Source organism: Macaca thibetana, chromosome 13 (genome assembly GCF_024542745.1).
Source record: "Macaca thibetana thibetana isolate TM-01 chromosome 13, ASM2454274v1, whole genome shotgun sequence".
NCBI lineage: Eukaryota > Metazoa > Chordata > Mammalia > Primates > Cercopithecidae > Macaca > Macaca thibetana.
Window position 1 is genome coordinate 43,998,900 of NC_065590.1, and position 23,570 is coordinate 44,022,469.

The 23,570-nt window shown below is 45.6% G+C and overlaps 2 protein-coding genes and 1 long non-coding RNA gene across 14 annotated transcripts in view; 1 reads left to right on the top strand and 2 right to left on the bottom strand.

Annotated features, from left to right (window-relative positions):
• Positions 1-422: 422 nt before the first annotated feature.
• OTX1 (orthodenticle homeobox 1) lies at positions 423-7,496 on the bottom strand. The gene is made up of 5 exons (XM_050753545.1): positions 7,401-7,496; positions 6,977-7,045; positions 5,195-5,400; positions 4,044-4,195; positions 423-2,745 (listed from the first exon to the last, which is right to left on the bottom strand). Exons 3-5 carry the CDS (start codon positions 5,289-5,291, stop codon positions 1,930-1,932), a joined length of 1,065 nt encoding a protein of 354 aa, XP_050609502.1. The 5' UTR covers positions 5,292-5,400; positions 6,977-7,045; positions 7,401-7,496; the 3' UTR covers positions 423-1,929.
• Positions 7,497-9,743: 2,247 nt separating this feature from the next.
• The window catches only part of LOC126933622 (uncharacterized), a 67,942-nt gene continuing 54,115 nt past the window's right edge, over positions 9,744-23,570 (top strand). Inside the window, exons 1-2 of the long non-coding RNA XR_007718683.1 lie at positions 9,744-9,894; positions 11,652-11,820. This is a non-coding gene — a long non-coding RNA (uncharacterized LOC126933622). The remainder of the gene's footprint in view (positions 9,895-11,651; positions 11,821-23,570) is intronic.
• The window catches only part of EHBP1 (EH domain binding protein 1), a 363,387-nt gene continuing 351,631 nt past the window's right edge, over positions 11,815-23,570 (bottom strand). For all 12 annotated transcript variants that reach the window (XM_050753431.1, XM_050753426.1, XM_050753429.1 and 9 more), the window contains 4 exons: positions 20,730-20,829; positions 19,553-19,626; positions 13,119-13,233; positions 11,815-12,889 (listed from right to left, as the gene is read on the bottom strand). In XM_050753431.1, the coding sequence (XP_050609388.1) occupies positions 12,799-12,889; positions 13,119-13,233; positions 19,553-19,626; positions 20,730-20,829 (380 nt within the window). In that variant the 3' untranslated portion in view covers positions 11,815-12,798. The remainder of the gene's footprint in view (positions 12,890-13,118; positions 13,234-19,552; positions 19,627-20,729; positions 20,830-23,570) is intronic.

Below are 23,570 nucleotides of genomic sequence, written 5' to 3' on the forward strand. Positions count from 1 at the left end.
AGCATTACAGAGCTATCCTTTCCCGCCTCCCGACCCTCTTCCCCTCCCCCTCTTCTTTCTGGTGCAGGCAATTAGGGTGAAGAAATCAGTGCCAGGCTCCTGCCTCTGAAGAGAAAGGAATTGCTTCGGGAATTGAGTCCTGACACCTGTCTCTGTCCTGGATGGCGAGGGGGGATGCGGGGTCAAAACGCCTAGGGGAAGAGGCCAGGCTGACGCGGAGGGGCGTGGTGGGGGTGGGGGAGACACTCCCTAAGCGAAAGTTTCTGGGGGCTCCTCTTGCCAGGTCCTCCCGCCTCATCCTTTGGCCTCCAGCTTCACGCAGGTCATTAACACGCGGGTTATTAACACGGAGTTTCCCTCGCTTTTAGCCCCCGGAGACCAAGACCTGAGGCTGGAATCAGAAGAGCAACACTGACGAGCCGTTCATTAATTTGCATTTATTTTCGGGAATTAATGTAGATAAAGAGGAGGAGGGGGACTGCCTTACATTTCAACAAGTAATTTGTGATCTTCACATCAGACAAATCAAATTTACAAATTACTTTCCCACCTACTGGACGAAGCGGCCAAAGCCAAAATTGATACACAGGCGCGCGGGCTTTCCGCAGATTTCGGAGAATGAAGGTGCACTAAAAACTCACTAGACAAAACAAGGGTGTTGAAAGAGAGAAGCCGACAGAGGAGTTGGAACTGGTTTTGGGGCCTGGGTTTGTCTGTTTTTCCCTAATGCTGTACTTTTACGGATTTTGTTTTGTTTTGTTTTTTGTTCCCTGGTTTTGGTTTTCTTGTTTTAGGTTTGTAAACTGGAATTGCGCCCCTGTGCTTAGACCGGATGAGGGGTTCAGCCCTGCGCCCCTGCCCAGCCCCCACCTCTGTACCCTAACTTGTCTGTTTCCTCCACACTTCTGATACCCCGTGCCCAGCTTCCTAAAACCAAGCGGTTCTCTTCAATAAATACACAGAGGGAGAAGATGTGAAGAGGGCAGGGCAGCTTTGCAACAACTGAAAAAGAAAAAGCGCCATTGATTGAGGAAGAGCTGAAGGGGAATGGACAGAGGGAAAATATTTTTTGCTTTTGTTTTTTATATATGTGTATATATATATGTATATATATATGTGCTGTATATCTCTTAAAGTTCTGTTTCCTGGGTGCTAAGACAAGATATGTTCAGTTCAACCAACCAACAGCAACTAAAAAGTTTAAGTGGTCCCTGGAACGGACCTGACTATGTACAGCATTCCCGCCGAGGCGGAAGCTTGAACCAGTCCAGCGCAGGGCGGGGCGGGATGCGGCTCTGTGCGCGGAAGGCTGGGGGCGCGCTCCTCCGGCGGGCCTAGCCCTGGCGCTCCCCAGCGCGCTCAGCTGGGGCGGAAGAAACGCCGAGAGGCTCTGGCCCGCAGGCGTGGAGCAAAATCGAGGGCAGCTGAAGGGGCGGCAGTCTGCGCGGGAGGAACTCTTAGTGGTTTTGATTTGGAGTAGTGTGTGGGTGCTCCAATGGGCAGAAACACGCCAGTTAGTGACTCCAGTGTCCAGAAAGAATAAATTAGTGTTGGGCTCAAACAGCGGATCAGAGCGAAGAGCCTCCGAAGGCTGCAAGTGCTTAATAGCTGTCCAGAAAGGTTGGAAGGGGAGACTTAGGAGTTTAGTAGGGGCTGAAGGGGGGAGAGAATACATCTCTCCTGTATAGAATGTGTAGGCCAAGCCGAAGCACCGGTCCCCCCATCCAAGGGGTAGGGCGGGTTTGCACATCCCCCCAAGCAAGTGGCACAAAAATGGGGGCGGCAGTGCAGGCAATGGACATCTTTTGGGGGGTGAAAATTCAGTTTTGGAGAAGTCGAGGCAAAGGCGGGCGGTGCAGCAGCAGCAACAGGATGGGGACCACGGAGGGCGCAGGTAGTTGCGTTTCTTCTCCTCTCTCATTCCTGGGCTCACAAGACCTGGAACCGCCATGAGGCTTGGTCCTTATAGTCCAGACAGTCGGGAGAGTTGAAGTTGAGTTTCCAGGCAGAGGAAGCAGCAGCGGCGCCAGGCTCCTTGTAATCCAAGCAGTCGGCAGAGTTGAAGGCAAGCCCGGAGCCACCGTAGCCTTGGTGGTGGTGGTGGTGATGGTGGTGATGGTGGCCTGAGGATTGGCTCAACGGGTGGTGCGCATGTGGGTGATGGTGATGGTGGCCCGCCATGGAGGAGGGTGCCATGGGGCTGAGCTGGTGCGGGTGGTGATGTGAGTGCATGGGTGCTAGGTATGAGCCGCAGTCCACGCCGCCAAAGTAGGAAGAGGAGGGCGTAGGGTAGCCTTGGCCGTAGCTGCCGCCCTGGCCGTAAGACATGGGGTAAGAGGCTGCTGCGGTGGCGGCGCCTGCAGCTACCGAGCGCTGCATACACGAGGCGTTGCTAGGCGCGGCCAGTGGCTCCGGCACTGACACGGACGCGGGCGCTGAGCCTGGCGAGATGGAGGCCGGGCTCCAGATAGATGAAGCAGCCGGTGTACTCAGTGACGACGCGGCGGCCACCGGGTTCCCACCTAGTCCCGCAGCCGCGGCAGCCGCTGGGTTGGCGGAAGAGCTGGACGCTGAGCTAGAGGACGAGGCAGAGCTGGACACAGCTGGCGGCGTGAATTGGCCACTGCTTTCGGAGCCCGAGCTCTCCCGTACTGGAGAGGACTTCTTCTTGGCTGGGCGGCTCTTGGTTCCGCTCCCGCTCTGCTGCTGCTGGCGGCATTTGGCGCGGCGGTTCTTGAACCAGACCTGCCGTGGGCCGGATGGGGGGAGAGTGGGTCAAGGGAAACTAGGGGAGCTTGTTGCTCCCCCGCCCCTTGAACCCAACTCCCCGCCCAGAATATCGGAACCCTTTCCCACCGAGGCCTCCGCCCCTTCCTGTCTCTGGCCTGGCCAGACCCTGCCCCCTACCTCGGTTCCCAGCTCCTCCACCCTCCCCCATCCTTCTGCTCAAAGTCCCTCCTCAGCTGGCTCCAGAGCAGGGATGCGCACCTCCCCACCTCTACCGCAACTCTGCCCTAGGGCGGAATATTTCAGTCTGTCGAGCCAGAAGTTCTGCCATCTCTAAATTGCTGCTGTTGGCTGCTTCCCTGTGTGTTTGGAGGCCCCCTGTGTGTTTGGAGGCCCAGTTTTCTACTAACAGAGCTCAGGCAACAGCGGAGAGGTACAGGGCCGAAGAGTGTGGAGCAGTCACCAAGTCCAGGGCCAGAGCCGTTTCACTGAGCAGCTCCCGGAGGCCAGAACTGGGCAGGGCGAGTATTTGGGTGGGGGTAGGAGCAAGGCCAGAGGCTAACTTGAGGGACTCGGGAAGGAAGCCTGGGTGAGATTTCGTTGGACTTTTGGCTCCAGGTGGGGAACCACATGGAATGGTTACTCTTCTGGGAAAGCCCCAGCACATGGCACTGCATTCCTGGTCCCCTTTCTCAAGCCTTCCAGTAAAGGAGGCGAAACAAATGGCTCTTGAGGAGAGTTCTGAGTTAGAATCCGAACATTATCATCGGAACCCTTTCATCTCAAAAACAGAAATAAGAAAGCCGGCAGCAGGATTTTGCACTTGACATCCTCTGTAAGCAGAGGAAGCGTCTAATGAGACACAGGCAGAGCACCAGGCTCCGGCCAATCTCCGCTCTTCCATTTCTAGGATTCCCGGGGTGGAAGACAAGGGCAGAGGCAGAATTCAGGCCTCTGAGGGAAACTGCCAAGTCCTGAGGCAGGCAAAGAAGCAGGGGCAAGTGTCAGGCCTGCAGGGCGCTTTACATTCGGGAGCCTCCCTAGTCCTCCCGCAATTCTGAAAAGTACTTTCGATACCGATACGAAAGGCGCTCTAGGGCTAAGGGCGGAATTCAGGGCTCTAAGCCATTTCCTTTAACTTTTGCCCCCTTTCCTGGCTGGGGTCCAGCGCTAGGGGGAGTCCGAGAGGGGCTGCCCAGTCTGTAAGCCCATCCCCAGAGGACGGTCTCTTCAAGAACTCCTCAAGAGCCTTCCCAGACCTTCCCCGAGCAGTCTCAGCTCCCCTATCCAGACCCTGGAGCCCGGGGAGTGCGCACCTGGACTCTGGATTCCGGCAGGTTGATCTTGAGCGCCACCTCCTCCCGCATGAAGATGTCAGGGTAGCGAGTCTTGGCGAAGAGCGCCTCGAGCACGTCCAGCTGTGAACGCGTGAAGGTGGTGCGCTCCCGCCGCTGCTTCCGTGGAGTGGCTGCGGGGACACGCGGGGGCGCCGCGGGTCATTGGTGGCCACGCGGACCTGCGATAGAGCACTCGGGCAGGCCCCTGGCAGGCCCAGAGCTCGGCCTTCGCAAGAGAAAGCCGAACTGGGAATAAAAGACACTCCCTCCGGCGGCCGAGCCTGAGAGGCCACAGGTGGGAGAAAGTGCAGATGTGCGACTAGAAGCCAGTGTCTCCAAGATTCAAGGGCTGCCCCTCTCTATGCCTCTCAGAGGTTAAAAAAAAGTAAGAGAAGTCTACAATCTCCCTTCTTCCACATTCCCCCTCCCCTGCGCGCGCGCGCGCGCGCGCACACACACACACACACACACACACACACACACACAATCTCTCTCTCTCTCTCTCTCTCTCTGTGGCTAGGGGACAGGGAGTGGGGAAGAGGTAGGCAGAAACACGACCTGAAAAACACTTTCGGAGAAAATAAATGGGGTAAAGGAGCCGGAGCTAAAGAACCCCGGGTTTGGCTCAGGTCGTCCTCTACAGCAGTGCAAAAATGGATGCAGGACATCAATTTAGAGGACAATTTAATTAGGAAGGAAGAATACTCCTTCAGTCCAGCCTGCCGCTTCGCATAAGGAAAGTTTGGCTCTTTCTGTCAGGGCCTAACGAGTGTCCAGATTACTCATTCCACGTTGGGGGAAAAGGAAAAACACTAGCCGCCCCTGGGTAGCGAATCCGCAGGTAAATGAGCTCTGCGCTGGTGGTGGGACCACAACAGGAGAAAGGTTGCCGGTGACCCGGCCAGGAAGGCGCACATTGCGCGTTTTCTCAGCCCTGGCCACCTCACATGCCCACGACTCTGCCCCGTGCGCCAGCAGTGGGCCCTGTATTGTAAACAGGCAGTGGGCCCTGTATTGCAATAGCTGACTCCCTGGGCCTGCTCGGCAACAAAGCTTGCACTCAAACCCAACAGTCTGGGGGGCCCCAACATTGGAGAGGCTGAAGCAGGGTCGGGAGGGCTGGTGCTCACCCGGATAGCCCACGGATGGGTGCAGGAGGTCCATGGCGGGCCCAGCCAGGCCCAGCCCGTTCATGCCGTATGGGGGTTGTTTGAGGTAAGACATCATGCTAACAGCTGGGTGGAGGCGCCCCGACGGATCCAGGGGACCTGGGGCCAGAAGCGGTGCAGGGCTCCCACCGCAGTCCTTCAGGGTCTGATGCGTCTGGGGGCCTGGCCTATGAAGACACGAGACACACGGAAACCATCAATCGGAGCCACTTGGCTGCCAAGTCTTGCCCCGGGATAGACAGGGAAGGCAGGTTACAGAACTGCGCAGGGTGGTCAACTGGAATCCACAAGGCCTTAGCCCAGAAACCACAGTTGCTTTGAAAAGTAAAGTTTTCTGGGTCGTCTGGCTCCAGCGTTGGAATGAGCCAAAGACACTGGTAGGGAGTCCATAGGAGTAAGGAGAAGTCAAAGCCAGGCCAGGCTGGGGAGGTCAGAGCAAGAACCGCGGAGTGTGCAAGCTCCCAAGTCCAGGCAAAATTCTGAATCCGGCAGAAGCCAGCTTCATGTTGCACAAGCAAACGTTCACTTGGTGCCCGGACGGCAGGCCTCCCGGAGCATGAGGGGTTGTTTCATTTTGTTTCACGTGTTTTTGAAAAGGTAGAGACTACAAAGGGCCAAGGTGAGGCAATGTGGAGGGCTAACCGCACCTCAACCTCTTGTCCACTTAGGACACTTGGTTCCTTCAAAGGTCTCCAGGGCTGCGCCCCTGCCCCAGAGCCCGCAATCACCATTCCAGCTGACCTCTCTGTGCCCAGCCACTGAAAGATCGCTGACGCGAAATCCCACCACACCTCAACCGCAGTAACCGGCCCAGGCCTCGCAGAGGGCCAGGGGACGCCGAAGAGGCCACTGTAGAGGGGGGCGACCCCAAGACGCGGCCTGAGGTCGGGAGCGTCTCAGCTGCGGCCAGCGTCTTTCGTTGCCAGCGCGCACCCGGCCTTCTCTGTCCAGTCTGTGCTGAGGACCACAGGGTCCCAGCAGGGGGTGAAGGGTGACTGACCTAGCACCTCAAAGGGTCTCGGGGATTTGCAAAGCCGGAGGGCAGCAAGTCCCGTGCTGTCATCCTTGTAGCTGAACCCGCGGCCCCAGGACACGGTCGAGAACAGAGAAGTAGGCCTCAGCGGCATAGCCCACGCAGACCCGAGCTGGGAGGTGGAAGCCTCGCCCCCGCCGCTGCCAGGAACCCGGGGCGGCACTCTCAGGGGTCAGGGAGGGGCGCTGGAAACTGGGCCTGGGGCTCTGGGGGGCCATTGCTACACCCCGCTTAGCGGGATCGCTGTGAAGCAGGCCAGGGACTCGGGCTAGGACGTTCAGGGAGAGAAGTTAGAGCTAAAGAAGCTCCCCCCTGCCCCGTTCCCACCCCGGTCTTCTGGGATCCAAGACCTGGGCTGAGGGAGTCCAGCTTGTAGGAAGGGGACGAGAAGAGAAGCAGCCAGGGCTCTAGGGCCGAAGGAAAATGGGACTCAAAGCTGCGACGGCTTTGCGAAGCTGCAGCGTGAGTTTTCAAAGACTTTCTCCAAACTTAGCACTTCAGCTTGGTTACTTCGGAGGAGGCGGGGGAGGGAGCGGCGGGCCGCGACAGCGCCCCGGGGTCCTCGGCTCACCAAGAGGGGAGCTAGGCCTCTCCCCCAGCCCCGCCCACCTGCTGGTGACCGGGGAAGTGGGGATCCATTTGAGGAGGGGGAGGTAAGGGTAACCAACGCGCTCCCGGAGTCCGGGATGGTCCCGCGGCTTTCTCCTTACCTGCCCTCAGCTGCCGGGGACGTTCACCATCTACCTGGATCTCTCACAGAGACCCGCCGGGCAGCCAACCTGCAAAACAGAGCGGCACAGGAATTACCCCGGCGGCTGGTCTAGGACCCCGGGTTTCTTTCTTTTCCCAACTTCCTTCCTCCCACCTCTATCTTTTTTTTTTCAGTGGCTTTGTGCGTGTCCCTCTGGGTTTCACTTTATTGCACAGACACTTTGTTTGCTAAGCCCCACACGTTCTCAGGCAGGACATTGCCTCGCCCGGAATCGCGCCGAGGGGCCGCAAGGGGGGGAATTCGAGGGCAGAGTTGGGAGGTGGCTCGGCGTTACCGCGGCACTCCCGGTGCAACGTGGAGGCAGTGGGGACTGGGAAGTCCTGCAGAGTCACTTTGCAAACTAAATAAATCAAGCGATTTACCTTGTCGGAGTGGCTTGTCTTGCTCGGTTGTTTAGGTGATTGGAAATGTAGCCTGATGAAGATTGATCACCTTTCTACTGCCCTCCCCGGGTATGTGAACGCGAGGCGAGTGCGTAACGGGGCTAGGCCGCCAATCGGGGGCCCCGCGCGGGCTGAGTGACAGGGAGCCGGGCAATGGCAGCGCGAGCCGGGGGTTACCTCCGCGCGCCCCCGCCCTCCCCCGCCCCCCACACCCCGCCCTCCCCTCCCGCCCGCCCCGCCCCGGTCGCGCGCTAACTCCGGGACTCGGCTGGCAAAAGCGGCTCAGAGCTAGGCGAGGAAGGCGAGCGGAGAGCCCGAGTCCTGGCCGCGGAGGGGGCCGCGGGTCTCCAGGCCTTCCCTGGGCGCCCCCGCCCTTCTCTCGCGCTCTAGGCGCTCCGGAGGGAGTGGCAGAGACGAGGAGAGGTGCTGGAGAACCGGTTCCTTCGCTCTCCTGCGCGCCACCGGGCTCAGCCGCCCGGGTGTGGGCGCCAGGACCCGGGGGCGGCGGGCTGGAGGATCCCGGGCCTCGGCCCCTCTCCTGGCGCCGCGGGCCCCAGCGTTTTCTTCCTCTGCACCGCCACCTGAGACCGACGCCGTGGGCGGCTCTTGCCGGCGCAGGCTACTTTGCAGAGCGCGGGAGCAGCTCCGGGCGTGCAGATCTCTCCTCGGCGCCTCGGGACTCTCGCGCCTGGGAAGAGCACCCACTGGGAGGGCACAGCCACTTACCTGCTCATCGGCATCTCCCGGGGTTCCCGGTCCCCACCAATGGTGTTTGCAAGCCTTAAGCGCTTCTTCTGAAACGTTGGAGCCCAGCGTCCTCTTGCCCTCACATGTACACCCTACTTCTTAATTCAAACATTTTGATAGGAAAGTTTCTTTTTCATTCTTTCTCTCTTTCCTAGTCTGCCTCTAACAGGGACTTTTTGATGGAAAATGTGGCCACAGACCCCTGCCCTCAACTTTTTTCCACATGCTGCGTAAGGAGCCTCCTTGAGGCGATTTCCCCGGATTGTTCGTACGGGCGAAGCCCATTTCCCAGTGGAACAAACTTCCCAAACACGTCTGCCTGGGTGGACTTTTAAAAGTGCAAAAAAGAGTTTTCGTTCCAACTCTGAGCTAGGAGAATCTTTTAAATGGCACCTCCTTCTGAAAATTAGGCACTTTATTCCCTTTCGAGGAATTTCTACCCCTTGTTTCTAATCTCCCCCACTCCCCCACCCCGACAGGCGGGGTAAAAAGTTTGCACAGGAGTAAGTGTGAGGGCGAGTCAAGGAGCCTCCAGGCGCATCGCAGTGGGGAGCACCCGTGCTGCCCAGGCTGCGGGGTCGGGCGCGGAGAGCAGACAGGGCGCTGGGTGAGGAGGAGGAGAAGGAAGGGGGAGCCCGCTGAGTGAAAAGGGGCCGCGGCCGCCGCTCATCAAAGTGCTTCCCCCTCCCCCAAGCGACACTTTCCTTTGGAGTCCGAATAAAATACGGTAACAGAATATGATGGAGGGCACACTGTTTCCTTAACTGCTTCTCAAAGGACCCGGGAGATCTTCTTAGGACCTTTAATAAGGCTTTGGTCGGTTCTTTTGTTGATCTCTCAAAATCAACTCCTTCTAATTGAAGTTGGAGCTGAAAGCGAGCTAATGTTCAAAGAAAGTGGCCGCCAGACCAACGAAATTACATTTTTTTTTTTGGACGATGAGGGAACATCTAATCAAAGGGGCAGGGGAGGAGGGGTGGGAGTTGGGGCGTACGAAGGAGAAAAGGAGGTTTTACAAGATCCTTCTCTGGTTCACAAAAGTCAGCGACACGGGCGCTTCTCTCCAGAACAAAGACACCGCGGCCCATTCACAAAAGGGAGAGAAAGCTGAATAAAGAACGAGAGAAATGGGAAAAAATTAGAGAGAGAAGGAGGGAGAGAGTGAGTGAGAAAGAAGCTTTAAGAGGAAAAGAAACAGCGCAGAGCGCAGCGCTAACCCAGGCGGGCACACACCTTAGGCTCGCGCAGGCCCCTACCAGGAGTAGCCCACGAGGCCCGCGGTCAGCCACCCGCGGCTCGGAGCCACTGTGATCGTGCTGAGGTTTAAAGAAAGCAACGAAATATACCCTCGCCTTAGGTTCCGAGGAAAGGCGCAGGCTAGAGCGCACTAGTTTTGGGGAAAAGAACATGCGGACGTCCCGGGGTGCGCATCGTCGGCGTCTGCGTCCATAGCCCGGCGCTGCCCCAGTTCGGGCCAGTCCGCTGTGTGCGGGGGTTGGCCCTCCAGTGCGGGGGCGGGTGCCCTTCCCCATTCCTCCACCTTACGCATTCCTCCCTCCACCAGGCCCTGTTTCGCCTGCAGCCTCAGCACCTGACCTGGTCCCGCGCGGCGAGGTGGGACGGCAGTGCGCGCTGGAATGTGCCCGCGCGGTCCCCGGGGCACGCCTCGCGGGAGTCCGGCGCTCTCGGTTCCAGATGCTGCCACCATTCTCGGGGAAGTTGGGAGGTATCAAGTAGCACGGATTTTTTTTTTTTTTTTCCTAATGAGAGTATTTATCTAATCCCAAATTGCAGGCGAATTTTCTTAACGCTCAGCCCATAAAACCCCAGGATTAAGAAAAGAAAGAGAGAGGAGAGGGGGAGAGGGAGGAGAGTGGAGAGGGAGAGAGACTGGGATGAAAGTTTCTTGAAAGCGGCGCAGAGGATTGAGGTGGCCGTCGCTAGGCAAATGTCCAGGTGGGAGACGCTGGGCCAGAAGCCATGACCGTTCCAGCATCGGCCGCGGTGCGGGAAGGGGAAGTGGGGACACCACTGGAGGAGGTGAAGCCGTCCAGCTTAAGGCCCCCGGGCCGGGAAGGAGCGAGGGAGCTGGGTCTGGAAACGCGGATCCAGCATCCAGGTGACCTCCAGGCCGGGCCGGGCTCTGGAGGACACTTGGGACAGGGGGAGGGCTTTGGATCTGAGGCCGAGGGATCTGGCCAGGGGCGGAAGTTCTGCATCGGCCCGCAGACTGTGCCCAAGCAAGCCTGCCGCCAACGCCCCTGCTCCTCTGCGACCCTCGGACCGATAGCCTCTTTTCCCGCAGCGCGGGCTTTCCAGGTCCTCTGGCGTGCTGGGCTCGTGCCCGCTCTCGGGAGCCAGCGTCTGGGCACCACGCAGCGATGTCCGGATGCAGCGCCCTTGCCACGGGCCCGACCCCGCCAGGCGCCGGAGTCCACGCTCCACCGCCGCTGAGGGGCGTTCGGGCGCCACGGAGCAGCCCAAATGGAAACCCCGGGAGGCTTGGGGCTAAAGCTGGAGAGGCAGGTAGAGGGGCCGCCCGGCGGTCCCAGACCATCCTAGCAAATCTGGGGCCAGGGAAGGGTTGTCAGTTGGCCTATTGGGAGCGGCTTTGGGGGCAAAGGAGCTGCTTTTCGGCGAGGCCCCTCGGGAGAGAAGGTTCCTCGAATCAAGCGTAAACTGGGTGGGTGCTGCTGGCCGCCCAGGCCCCAGGCTGCTTGGGGCGGGCGATTTCTGTCTGCTGAGTTTTCCCGGGGTTAGAACGGGATTCTGAGAGCGTTCCCCAGAGAGCAGCAGCTCTCTCTGCTCTCCTGCTCGAATACAGAGGGCAAATACCGACTTCCTTTACTTAAAATAACTTTTCAATAACTTAAAAGAAATCCTTATCATGAAGCAATTCTACCGTAGCAAGTTTTTATCATTTTGAAAGACTGGCAATTGGAGGTGGCTGCATATTTGGAACGAAATTTGTTTGTGTGTACACACATATGATCTACGGTAAAGTATAAATGCTAGTGGACTGTTTTCTCTAAGTTTCTGGACTTGTTGAACAAGCTTTCTTTGTTTGGACACCCCTGTGGGGGAGTGAAGGAAAGTACCACAGAATCGTTTTTTTGTGTGTGTGTGTGTGTGTTTTTTTTCCCTGTAGCCTAGAACTTCTTGTTAAAACTTCTCTTTCACTCATTTCATACACACATACCTGCACACATTCTCCCCGCCCCCCAACAATAACCCTCTTCCTTTCACTTCAGTACCTACAGACTTGCCGGTTATCAGAAGACACGACTCTCCCTAATACGACTTCAAAACTCTAACAATTCAAAGTAATGACGTGGAAAATTCAAGATATTAATATTTTTTCATTGGTGTGGAATCACAAATATCCTCAAATCTTTAGCAGACATGACACTTTACAAAAGACATGATAGTTTATACTGCTTAAGAATATGACTAATTACTTTTCAATTCGCATTCGTGTGTCAGCAGGGCCCCCTCTGGGATGGTGTAAACTTACTCAGCTTCAAATGCAGCCCAGTATCCTGCCCTAAGTTCCAGAGGACCATTTTCCACATGAAAAGTCTTATGGATAGACAAACTTCCATTCAAACCAATGTCAAGTTTTCATTGCAAGAAAGTAGCAGCCATGTTTAAGGTAAGAAAGTTTCTGCTTTTATTGAAAATTTATATATGACTCAGTATTGTAATAAATAAACATAACCATTTTCACAAAAATGACAGTGCTATGCTAAAGAAGAAAATATTAAATGGGGGATTTACTTGTAGTGGCAAGACAGACTTTTTATGAATACAGAATAAATATTAACAGCATTTGTGAGCCAATGTTGAGACCCAACAAAATGTAGGAATCAAGCATGATGTAAGAAATAATTATCCAGAGAAAAAGATGGTGTATTCTCGGATGATAAGACTGTCTTTGTAAACTGGTGCATATCAATTAGTTCCATCCTCACAGCTCACCTTCAAACCACAGGGCTTGTTTCTGGCTACGTTAAAGGACCATCCTCTGAGGAAAGCAGAGGAGAGGAACTCCATTATCCTTACAGTGAAACACAACCACTGCAGAAAAACTCCACTGGTAAATAGAACACAGTTTAATAAGTAGATTGGATATGATCTAACTATGAAATTTAGGTAACAGAGTAAGTGTTACAAATGGCAGGACTCGAAAAAAATCATGACATTTTTCTTATCCCCTTGTACCCCCCTCCCACTGTCATTATGCTATTACCAACAACAAGAATAATGTTTCAAATTTTCCTCCCATCAAAAAATGAGATAAAATAATGAGGGAAGTGTTTTTGTTCTTTTTTGAACAGTTTCTTGAACACCTCCAATACCAATCACTCACAAGGTGTCTGTGCAAATCTATTTCACAGGATTTCAAGGAAATTGTTAACTCACAAAAAATCCTTAAACAAAGCTATTCTGGAGTTCTGTATATTATTTGGAAAGGAGGGAGGGAAAGGGTGGTGGTGGTAAAGTAGAGGTAAAGTAGTACAATCCAGCCAAACAAAATGTTAAAAGTTTTAAATCAACAATGAGTCTGACTTTTTCTGGTCTGGGAACCAAGACTCTAAAATGTTGGGAGAGATTCTTTCTGATCTGATGGCTACTGAAGAACACATTTCTCCTCTTTCTTGGCCATCTTGCCTTTGTTTTGCTCCAGAGTTCGCTCCAAATGCTCATCTTCTTCTTCGGCCCTGGATGTCAGACAAACAGGACAAACAGGAAACAAAATTATTTTTCTTCGTGGAGGGCAGAGCAGCACTCCCCCGTCGCCCAGTATTTGGATCCCCAGCGGGAATGGGGAGCACCAGGCCAGCGGGAGGCTGCCCCGGCCCTTCCGCGACCTCTGGATTGAACTTTCCGCACACTTCTCAGCCCCTCGGCAGGTGGCCCAGCCTCGACCCGACCCCATTGCCCACTCACTGCTTCTCCTGCGCATCCAGGTCCCTGACGAGCGCATCGCGCTTGTTCACCAGGGCCACCAGCTCATCTAGCAGAAGCTGCTCGCGTCGCTTCTGGGCCTCGGTCTTCTGCCAGTCTGCAGAAGACGGGAGGCTAGTTACCCACGGGCAGGGCCTCCTAACACCCGGTCCCCCGCCCTCCCCTTCCCGCCGTTTCCAGTTTCCTTATATTTCTCAGCAAACCACATTATAGAGCCACTAGCTAGTGTTTTCTGGGGAGTTTGGCTGTTGTGGTGAAGGCTTCCTCGCTAAAACTCTACTTCCTAAATATGTCCTGTGAATGGAGATGGCTGCGGCAGGGTTGGAACCTGCCTAGAACCAGGTGTGAACCGGTGGCTAGCCTGAGGTGCGCACCTGAATCCAGCCAAAGTGGGGGAGGGGAGCTAGAGGCCCAGAAGAGGCTGGCCCAGGGGTTGGCAGTGGGGGAAGTGGGTAAATGAGGAGGCGGGAAACAGTGATGGGCGATAAAATCATTCTGAAAAGGCTAGAGAATCTGCCTGAGAACCTATCCTCTTCCCCCACCCCCACTCTCACCCCAAACAGCCCATTCTTCACTAATTTCCTCTTCGCTCTATTTTAGCAGTTGGATGTATCTCACACTGGGCGCCATATGCTTCACAATAACTTTAAAAGTAGTGAATCGGCTAATTAGCATTTTTCTTTGAAGTAAAAAATAAATTTGCTCTGCAATATTACACTGCAGCTCTCGATCGCATCACAGCCAGTTTTCTTTTGGAGACGTTTGCTGGGTGGTTTCAAATCAAAGCACTTTTGCAAAGGAAAAATTACATATTTCTTTTTGAAACCCTATGTTAAAGGTTGGAAAACCCGATGGGCAGTGCTCTTTCCATGGATGGGGGGCGTTTTTTTTGAAGGTTTTAGACCCCAATAATATATTTCCTAATCTTTGCTGGTCTGATGATTTCCTTAAGATGAGCAGCAGTTTCATTTAATAAAAACAGGACCAAATCGAACATTTAAAACACTTTTGAAACCAAAGCCAACTGCTCTCTGGCCAGACTGTAAGGGCTTGTAGCTGTCAATCAACCCCCAGTCTACCCCGCCTCCCTCATTAGGAAGGTAAACAATGAAAAGAAGTAGTAGATGATGAGGCAGATAGCAGAACAAATGAGGACCTAGAGGGAAACAGGATACCAGCTTTTAAAAAAAAAAAAAAAAAGAACCATGGCCATTGACTCCTGTAGCCCCCTCCCCCAGCAAATGCACTTTCCAAAAAACAGAGAGAAGTGCTATCCTTTCGGGTTTCTCTCTTCTCTCTCCATTGCCCTGGGCAATCATGTTAAAACTCACATGGCTGGTGCTTATTCAGATAAACCTAACAATGCACACCGCTGGTTACCATGTGAATCTTCACAAACCACACAAGAATGTGCTGGTTCAAATCCCCCCCACCCCCTCCAAAGCAAAATTTATTCAAGACAGCAAACTGCTCAGCAGCTTTATGAAAGCAAATGGTGCTAGAGGGAATTCTATCTTGTATTTACAAATTAAAAATTAGATGCATCATCATGCAATAAAGGTTAGAAAAGCAGCAAAAAGCTAGAATGTTTTATTCAATTTATCACTATTTCTTTCATTATAAGCTCTAACACATACATACATATTTATATGAAACATGCTATATGTTAATTATCCACATTTGATATAAAACATCACACAAAAACATTAAATAACTGATCACTATTACATTTTTATTTTAAAAATGAAATATTCTATAGCATAGAGATGAATACAGAAACTATTTGGAAAGGGTTTCTTTGAATATAATAATTTAAAAAATAATAAACAGCAAAACTGAAGAGCAGCCATATATATCACAATTTTTTTTTCTTTGGATTTAAATGCAACTGAGGACAGGAATGCTGGAAAATTTTTTAATCTGGTTCTTGTTCTTAAATCAGTCATATTCAGCAGGTAAATTAATAGGCTCTCCAGGTTGGAAAGATCTTAAATGTCATCTAGTCTAATTTCAGGTAACTATAATTCTAGAAATATTATTTCAGAAAAAACCTAAATGTGTAACAGATTGAAACTAAATTTTATATTAAGATTACTAGTTTAATGAATATTAATTTTTTCACTTCCAACCTCAAGAAATCATTCTGATTATAAGCTTTGATTTATTTACTTCCAAAACATTTTGCGAAGAGCTTTACAATTGAAGAAATTTTCAAAAACAGAATTAAATTGAAAATTATATTAAAAAAATTAAACCAAGAAAACATAAATTTTAACAACACATATAATTTTCTTAATTATTCCTTTTATGAACTTGACCAGTTGCTTTTAAGGCTTTAATTAGTAATTAAAAATACCAAGATTTCATTAATATTGAAAAAACTAGGACTTTAACAAAATGGATAAAAGAGGGCGTTAAAGAAAATTTTAACCGTTTAAGTATTGAGTAATTTAAAATATCTTAACTTTTCCCTAGCTCAGTAATGACATTTTCTATAACTGTAATGAAATCACTTAAAAATTAAGAATATTTAGGTAATTTTCATTATTTCAGAGTCAAATTTAAATGACATTAGAATTTAAAATATCCCAGCATAATTTATAGGATTTTAAAATATTAAATCTGTCATTACAGTGCTACATTAATATCTGTCTACAAAATATTAGTCAACTGTATAGGAAATAGCAATGTGCAGTGAATAGATTTTACATTAGCAAAACTATACTTTTACTTCATGTTTTTCTTATAATGGGAATAAATTATATAATATATGTACACAAACTCATGCATATGTTTACATACACATACATATATATTTGAATGCTAATTTGAGAAATTAAGTAAACTATTTTTATCTTTTTTTAAAAATGTAATATTACATTTAAAATTGATCAAAATTCACATTCTCATGTTCAAGCCTAAATTTTTTAAAAATCCTGTTTTAAATAGCTTCAGCTAGAAATGTTATGTTTTAAAAACTTGCATGTAAGTTTACGTGTTACCTGTTATGCATTTTAAGAACTGATTACTCACCTATAACACCAGTGACAGCTAGCTAACTGCACTGATTTTGGCTTGGACAAACTACAATGTGGGTTCTGATTAATTTAAAGATTCCAGTGTACTTTTGCTACAAAAGCCATATCCTCTCGTAACAAATAGGATTAAGTTTTGATGCTGCATTTGAGTCAAAGTGTTGAAATAAAGAGATTCTGTTTATGTCCATCTGCACTGAGCTGTTTTGTTACTTTAAAAAACTCTTTTTTATATATAGGGCCAATTATTCACTCCCTGATTCAGTTTATTTGCTGAAGTTGATAATTACCTTGAAAAAAGGCAAGAGAAATACCTATAAACACTTTAATAGAAAGGACCTAAAGTTCTTGTAGTAAACCTTCAACCTTGCCACTATAAATAAGCCTGGCACTTTGATGAAAATTAACACTAGTTTTGTAAAGAGCACATTGGGGGATTGCAGTCAAGTCTTATCTTTAGTTCCAGTCAACTAGCAATCCTGAAAGAGTTTGCATCATCATCAGAACAGGCCATTTGATAGGATTCTACCGCTGTACCTAATCAATCTATGGAAGACTGTGGCTGTGCTGTGTAACAAAGCTAAAATAGATTTACAAATGGGGTTTTAGGGGATAAGCTCCTCCACAGGATTACATATTGATTTTAAATATAAAAAGCTTATCATATAAACCATAACTACAAAAATAGTGAACCTATGCATAAATCCCTTTAGAAGAGCACCCACTTCAAACTCTAAGCCAAGAATAAATCAAGATGTACAAAATCTGAGAGAAGATCCATTTCTTGTGCAGAAAATGAACATACCACTTTCTAAAAGCCCACCCCAATGTGTGCAGAAATGAATTTATCTTTCTTGAGGGGGCATTAAATAATCTGGAATAAAAAAACTATAGGAAAAGTATCTAAAAGATGTTTGTTAGCTTGAGGGATCCTACAACTTAGCTCAGTCGAGTGAAACTCCTGCTATGAAAAACACCTCAGGAAAAAAAGGGTAAAAAAACAGGCCAAAGTAATTATGGATTCTCAGAAGAATGGATGTATTGAATATTATTTTTTTTTTGCTCTCAAACCAAGCTGTTAATATTTCTTTCAATGTGCTATGGTTATCAGTATTCTGTTCTCCTGGTGAATGGTTTCAGCAGCAGATTTATTTGAAAAGATTTTAGTTTATTTATTATAAAACTATCTTATGGCTACTAAGTAGGAGGGATGGGAAAAGAGAAATGAACTTTAAAACAAAAGAAAGCAAAACAAAACCAACTAATGTTGCTTATTCATGTGTTTTTTTCTGTGGTGTGTTAACACTCGAAAAGGCTATTGATCTGAATGTGTGTCCATTCTAAGGGTTGGCTCAGAGGACACTGTCTTCACAGAGCTGATCTTCACAGTGATCACCACCTCTCTGGCACAGTCTAGCCCATGTACTGCCCAGGCTAGTGGGACAGGCCTCTTTCTTAAGACAGTATCTTTATTTGTAATCAACAGGCTGCTCCTTTTCTCAAGTCTCCTTTTTCCCTCAACCAGCAATGGAAACTGGCCGAGGGATTTAAGGCACAGTCATATATGGGCCAATGTATTTAAAAAACAAAAGAGAAAGATAATGCAAAACACTAACAACTGTAGTAAAACTTTTAAAAAGAAAAATATTTTTCCCCTTTTCTTTAAATATATGACTTTCTACTGCTTTTCTGTATGTGCAAGCAGGTCAGGCAGATAAAATATTAGATTATTTAACATTGTAAATCTGGTATATAGGGATAGGACTGCTGATGAAATTGAATTTTTTAATGTGTCATGGCCCTGCTTTTAAGACAGGTATTTGGTTATAATATTGGTTTTGGGGTTAGAACCAATATCTATCTTAAAGTCAACTGTATTGTATCAAGCTGTATTTTGGGGACAGTTTATCTTTTTATACGTGAAAGGGTAGATAAAAATGTAAAGAATATTCTGTGTTGAATGTAGTGTGTACAATGAATCTATAAATAATAAACTATGATGAGTTATATGTATTAGATATGCTATATATAAACATTATATTATACATACAAATATATATAATATAAATAGTTTTTACTGTGCCTACTTTTCAACTGACTATTTTGCTTTTTTAAAGACTATACCATGACTACAAAAACTGTATCGAGAGAAAAAATACCATTTAGTATAGCTGTATACTTTATTTCAATGGCAAGTTTCACAGAACTTCTTAAATAATTTTGACAAATTTTATAGTCATTATCAATGGTATAATTTGATACATCTGGGTAGCCATTTGAAGGAAATGGGCTAACTGAAGCCTTTCAAAATAAAGTAAATCAGATTTCTAAATGAGGATATACAAATATTGCCAGTGATATTTATCAAATGAGTTTATGAATATAAAACTAAAAATGAAATGTCTACAAGCATATATGATAGTATTTAGATAAATAGCATGCATTTTGATGACAATATTTATTAAAATATTTTAAGAATATAAGGCTTCACTTGGCTTTCCCTTACGTACTTAAATTTCCAGTTTCTGAACTAATTAGAATTGACTTATTATAGATCAGGTACCTTATCAGGTGAAGAACAAAATTACCATGGACAGTCAATGGGTCAAGAGGTCAATATAGAATAGGAAAATCAGTTTGCATTGATTAGACAAAAGGTCCATTTTACAGAGCCCAAAGGATTAGCTTTTAAGCAGACATCTTTGAACTATAAGACATTTTCAACTGAGAGATATAAGGAGAACAGCATTATAAAACACCTAAGAATTTTACAAAATCATATATAGTAAATGCCAGATAAGCTAGCTGATGTTTACTGATATATGAACCATGCATAGGATTACTATATAATTCATTTAAAAGCTTTATGAAAAGTGTGAAACTTTCATTTATCTCATCTTTGTCCGGATATTCACTTAACACAAGTTGGAATCTTAAGAACTGTAGAAGACTGAACAGGGATATATTTCAATGTTGACATCAATTAAATATTAAGGTAAAATTTAGAGTCTGGATGTAAAAAATCAAAATGATAAATCTTTTCCAAACCTCCCCAGTGGAAACAACTTTAAATTGCACTTAAGTAAAAGGTAATTAAATCAATCAACTCCTTATATTTTCCATTTTATGGACATATAAGCTTACTGAATCAAAAGTTAAGACAATTTTGTGCCATTATTAATAGCAAACATAATGATTATCTATCTGAATTAGGGTCCTTAAGTTTATATGGATACTGCTTTCTGCCTCCACGGCATTTATTTGCAATTCCGGAAGGTCCCTAGTACACCAGATCTAGTAAGACCAGAAGTGTATCATATTCTTTAAATCTCTTCGACAACTGACACGTCACATACCTCACCCCACCATAGCATTTCTTACCTTCAATGGCTAGCATTGCCCGCAATTCCCGGTTCAGCAGCTCATACCGTCGTTCTAAATCATGTTCTTTTTCCCTGGGCAAGTTGCAAAAGTTCATCAATATGCTAATTACTAAATCATTAAACACTTAAAAGAACCTTTAGGTTACATTGATTTTAGGACTCATAACTGACTTTTCTCTTTAACTTTAAGCCACTCCAAACAAATGATACACAAACCTAAAACCTTCCTCAGTCGAATATTTACTAGTGCTCTTATTTTCCTCCTTCAATTCTGAAGGTTACATAGGTATATTTTAATCTGAGGATAGTTACTCACTTTCTTCATTGCTTCTTGTACCAAATGCCAAGTATAAGGCTATTTTTGAAAATATTTTTCATAATTTATAATCTTTTTTCCAAAACTCCACATGAAAAGAATACAAGAAACATGAAAGTACCAGCAGTGTAAATTTAATACAGAGACCACAGTTCAGGATTTGTTAAGTTTTCTGCTTCTTCATAACTCTTTTATCAAGTTCAGGCATAGCAGAAATTATAAAATTAGACTTTTTCACTAAAATAAACCACGTAAGCCTGCTCATTCTCACACTAGGTGGCATACTAGAAGAATACTGCTAGTGAGCAGAAAGGAACAAGCTTAAGTCCTCCGGTGAACTAAAATGCTAAAAACGAAGAATGCTTACATTTTGTCTAGACTCCATTTTACTGTAATTCTTTTAATCACAAAAAGGTCACTTTTGTTTTAGTAACTGATCTTTTATCCCAAAATTTAGAGTAACATCACCTGAGACTATAAATGTACTTTTGTCCTTATTAAGAGTTATTTTATTTAACTTAGAATTTGTTAAATAAACTTTAATTTTATTTATCTTCCCCTCTAACCCTCAATATAAACCAAACTTCTTTTTCTTGTATAAGTGATTTATTTCTTAAGTACAATAATTATTTATATTTCTTGGCTTTCTGTATAATACTTTTTCAGTGTCTACTGTTCCATTTAAAAGTTCTTATAAGATGAAAACTGTCATATACTATTTTTAATTTTTTTATAAAACATGTAATCTCTAAGGAAAGGGAAAATACCAAATAAATATGAAATCCCAAATAAGGCAATAACAAGAGGCCTAAGATTTATCAATGTTGTAGGCAAAACAAGCATAATCATGAGTACTTACAGAAGAGACAGCTGATTCATTCTCCTTATTAAGGCATTTTTCTTATTAACTAACATAAACCATTCCTGCATCATAGCTTCTTCTTCTTCTGTGTTCCTTCCTATAATTCAGGAAGAGTTACCTCTTATTATATGACGTTATACAAGCCAAATAATAGTTTAGCACAGAATTTTTTTTAACATAGAAAACATTTTAGTTACTCTAATACTATATATTAAACTGCTTATAAGAAGGTTAAAGTCCAAGTCCTGATAAAAGAAATCCACATTTCAAAACTCATAAATCAATCTTCTTAAGGTGATATTTGGCATGCATATTTTAGTCTCCGTGAACATACCTATAGATCATATTAACTCTAAGTACAGTAAACAAAATGTCCTACCTTTCAAATTCTCCCTAGAGGCTGACTTGCTATTATGTTTCAATGAGGAACTCACAGTGCTGACAGACATATGGTCATGATTTAAAAAAAAATTAAAAAATCATTATGAGACCCGTAAGACTAGCAGGAAGATCAGGGAAGTCCAGAGATTGTGTGAAAGCTTCATTTGTAACAACTTGCTATTTTCTTATTTTCCTCCCCAAAAGTAAACTAGAGACATATACATATATATGACATTTTGGAACTCATCATCCCTAATAGGGTGGACTACTTATAAATTACTAAATACACTGTAAATGACAAGGCTACAAAAAAATGCCCACAGCTATCTATGAAAAAAAAATTTAATGAACATCATGATGTTCAGAAAACATGTGAGCAGAGTGACAACTGAATATTTTAGATTATAAATGATTGTACAAAGGAGATACTTAAAATTCTCCATTGCTAATATTCATCCCATCATCTAATACCACCCTGCCACTTCCTCACGAAGGCCAACATAATCCATATTAAGCATTATAATATAGTATATATTTGGCATTTGTTCATGTAGAAGTAGGCCACAATTATACTGAAGAAAAATATTAATTTTCCCAACTTCCTTTCTCTCCCTTCAAATTATACCTAGTCAAATTTCTAATTCTTCAATTTTTATTTCATGAAATTTTCCCATGATGGGTTTATTGTTTTGCTTAGCTATTATTTAATATTTCAGTCTAACTTCCATATGGCATCCATAAGGTTAATTTAAATATCTATTAAAAAATTAAATAATCCCCCTCAGATTATTATTCCCTAAGTTTGATTTTCTTTTCAAGTAAAATGTCAAGGATAGTCCTCTTCCACCAACCCCACACTTCCCTTCTCCAGAGGTATGATTATAGTTTAACATATCTCCTTCCAGGCCACATTGATAGCTATGTCTATCACACGTTTATATACTGTATCTATAGACACATACATGTTTCTTTAACATAAGAGCTCACATTACATATTCATCTATGATGTGTTCTGTCATACTGTCCAAATATCTCATTCTTTATAGTACTTGCATAAATTATGAGCATACCATAATTTAAATATTTCTACATTAATACAAATTTAAATAATTTTTAGATTACAAATAGAATATAAAAAGCTAATCTGTGTGCTAGGGATTAAACATGTATTTCAGAGCATCCCTATAAAATAGATAGCTATTGTTTACCATTAGGGAGAATAGTTGAGAATATGTGCCTTCATTCAATGCTGTTAAAACTAGTGGTAGGAAGCCGACTTAGGATAGATTCTTTTAGAGTCTGAACAAAAGTCTTTATTGTTTTACAGTATTTTTAATCTCTCTTTTAGGGTAGCTGGTTTTGTATTCACTTTGGACCATGTGATGTCTTGACACTGGTCATGTGATATAGGCTGCGATAGGCACAAATCCCTGGGTAGCAACAAAAGAAGAAAGAGTAAAAAGAAAAAGCTGAGAAAAAGCTTGCAATTTGGAAAAAGGCCAATTGTACCCTGGTGAAGGCCTTTTTGATCAGTGAAATGCCACATGTGTGCAATATTAATAGGTATAGATTTTATGATATTTTACTTTCTGATTAAAGACTTAATTATTGTGTTCATAACCTATGTGACTTATAAAAATATAGACTTATTAAAACTTTCTTTTGCGTTTAACTTAACCTATAATTTGAGGTTTTCAGGCAATACTAGAAGCAACCAGCCTACTCTTAAATTAGCATCATTTTCTTCAATGGAAGACTGCTTCCTTGAGAATAACAATATTGATGTGGTACTGTGTTATTTTCAGTTTAACTTATGCCTATGAATTCTAGTGAAGAGTAAGAGATTCCCTTCCTCTAATTGTTAGGATATGACTAATAACAAAAGAATCTCATGTTTTAGAAGGAAATAAGCCTAACAATAAGAAATATTTAAGGACACATTACTCATTGCTTCACAGAGTATTTAATTGGAAAAACATATATGAAGATAAATCAATTCTGTATCACCAAATCCTTACCTGGGATAGCATACAATCATGGAAATCTATACTTAACCTAATACTAAAAAAATTAAAATTTTTTCTAATACATCATTACACTATTGTTTTTAGGGCTCTTAAAATTTTTTAAATTTAAAAAGCTTTTAAAAGCCAGTAAGTTGAACCGTTACAAATTAATCCTGACTTTAATAACTGGTTAAAGACCCCTTTAGCTTTATAAGTAACAAAAAATATTAAAGCCTGTGATCACAGTGAGCTTTTCTCATTTCTCCTCTAACCATTTGTTATTTAATCCAATACTAGTAATCCAATTTGTCCATCAGACTTTTAAAGGGCAGAATGCAACTTCCTCAGCTTAGACACTTTTCAAAGTACAATATATTTTTCAAATGAATGCTGGATGTTTCATTTTTCCCAACTGTTCCTAGCTCTAATGCATGAGGAAAAAAAGAACAAG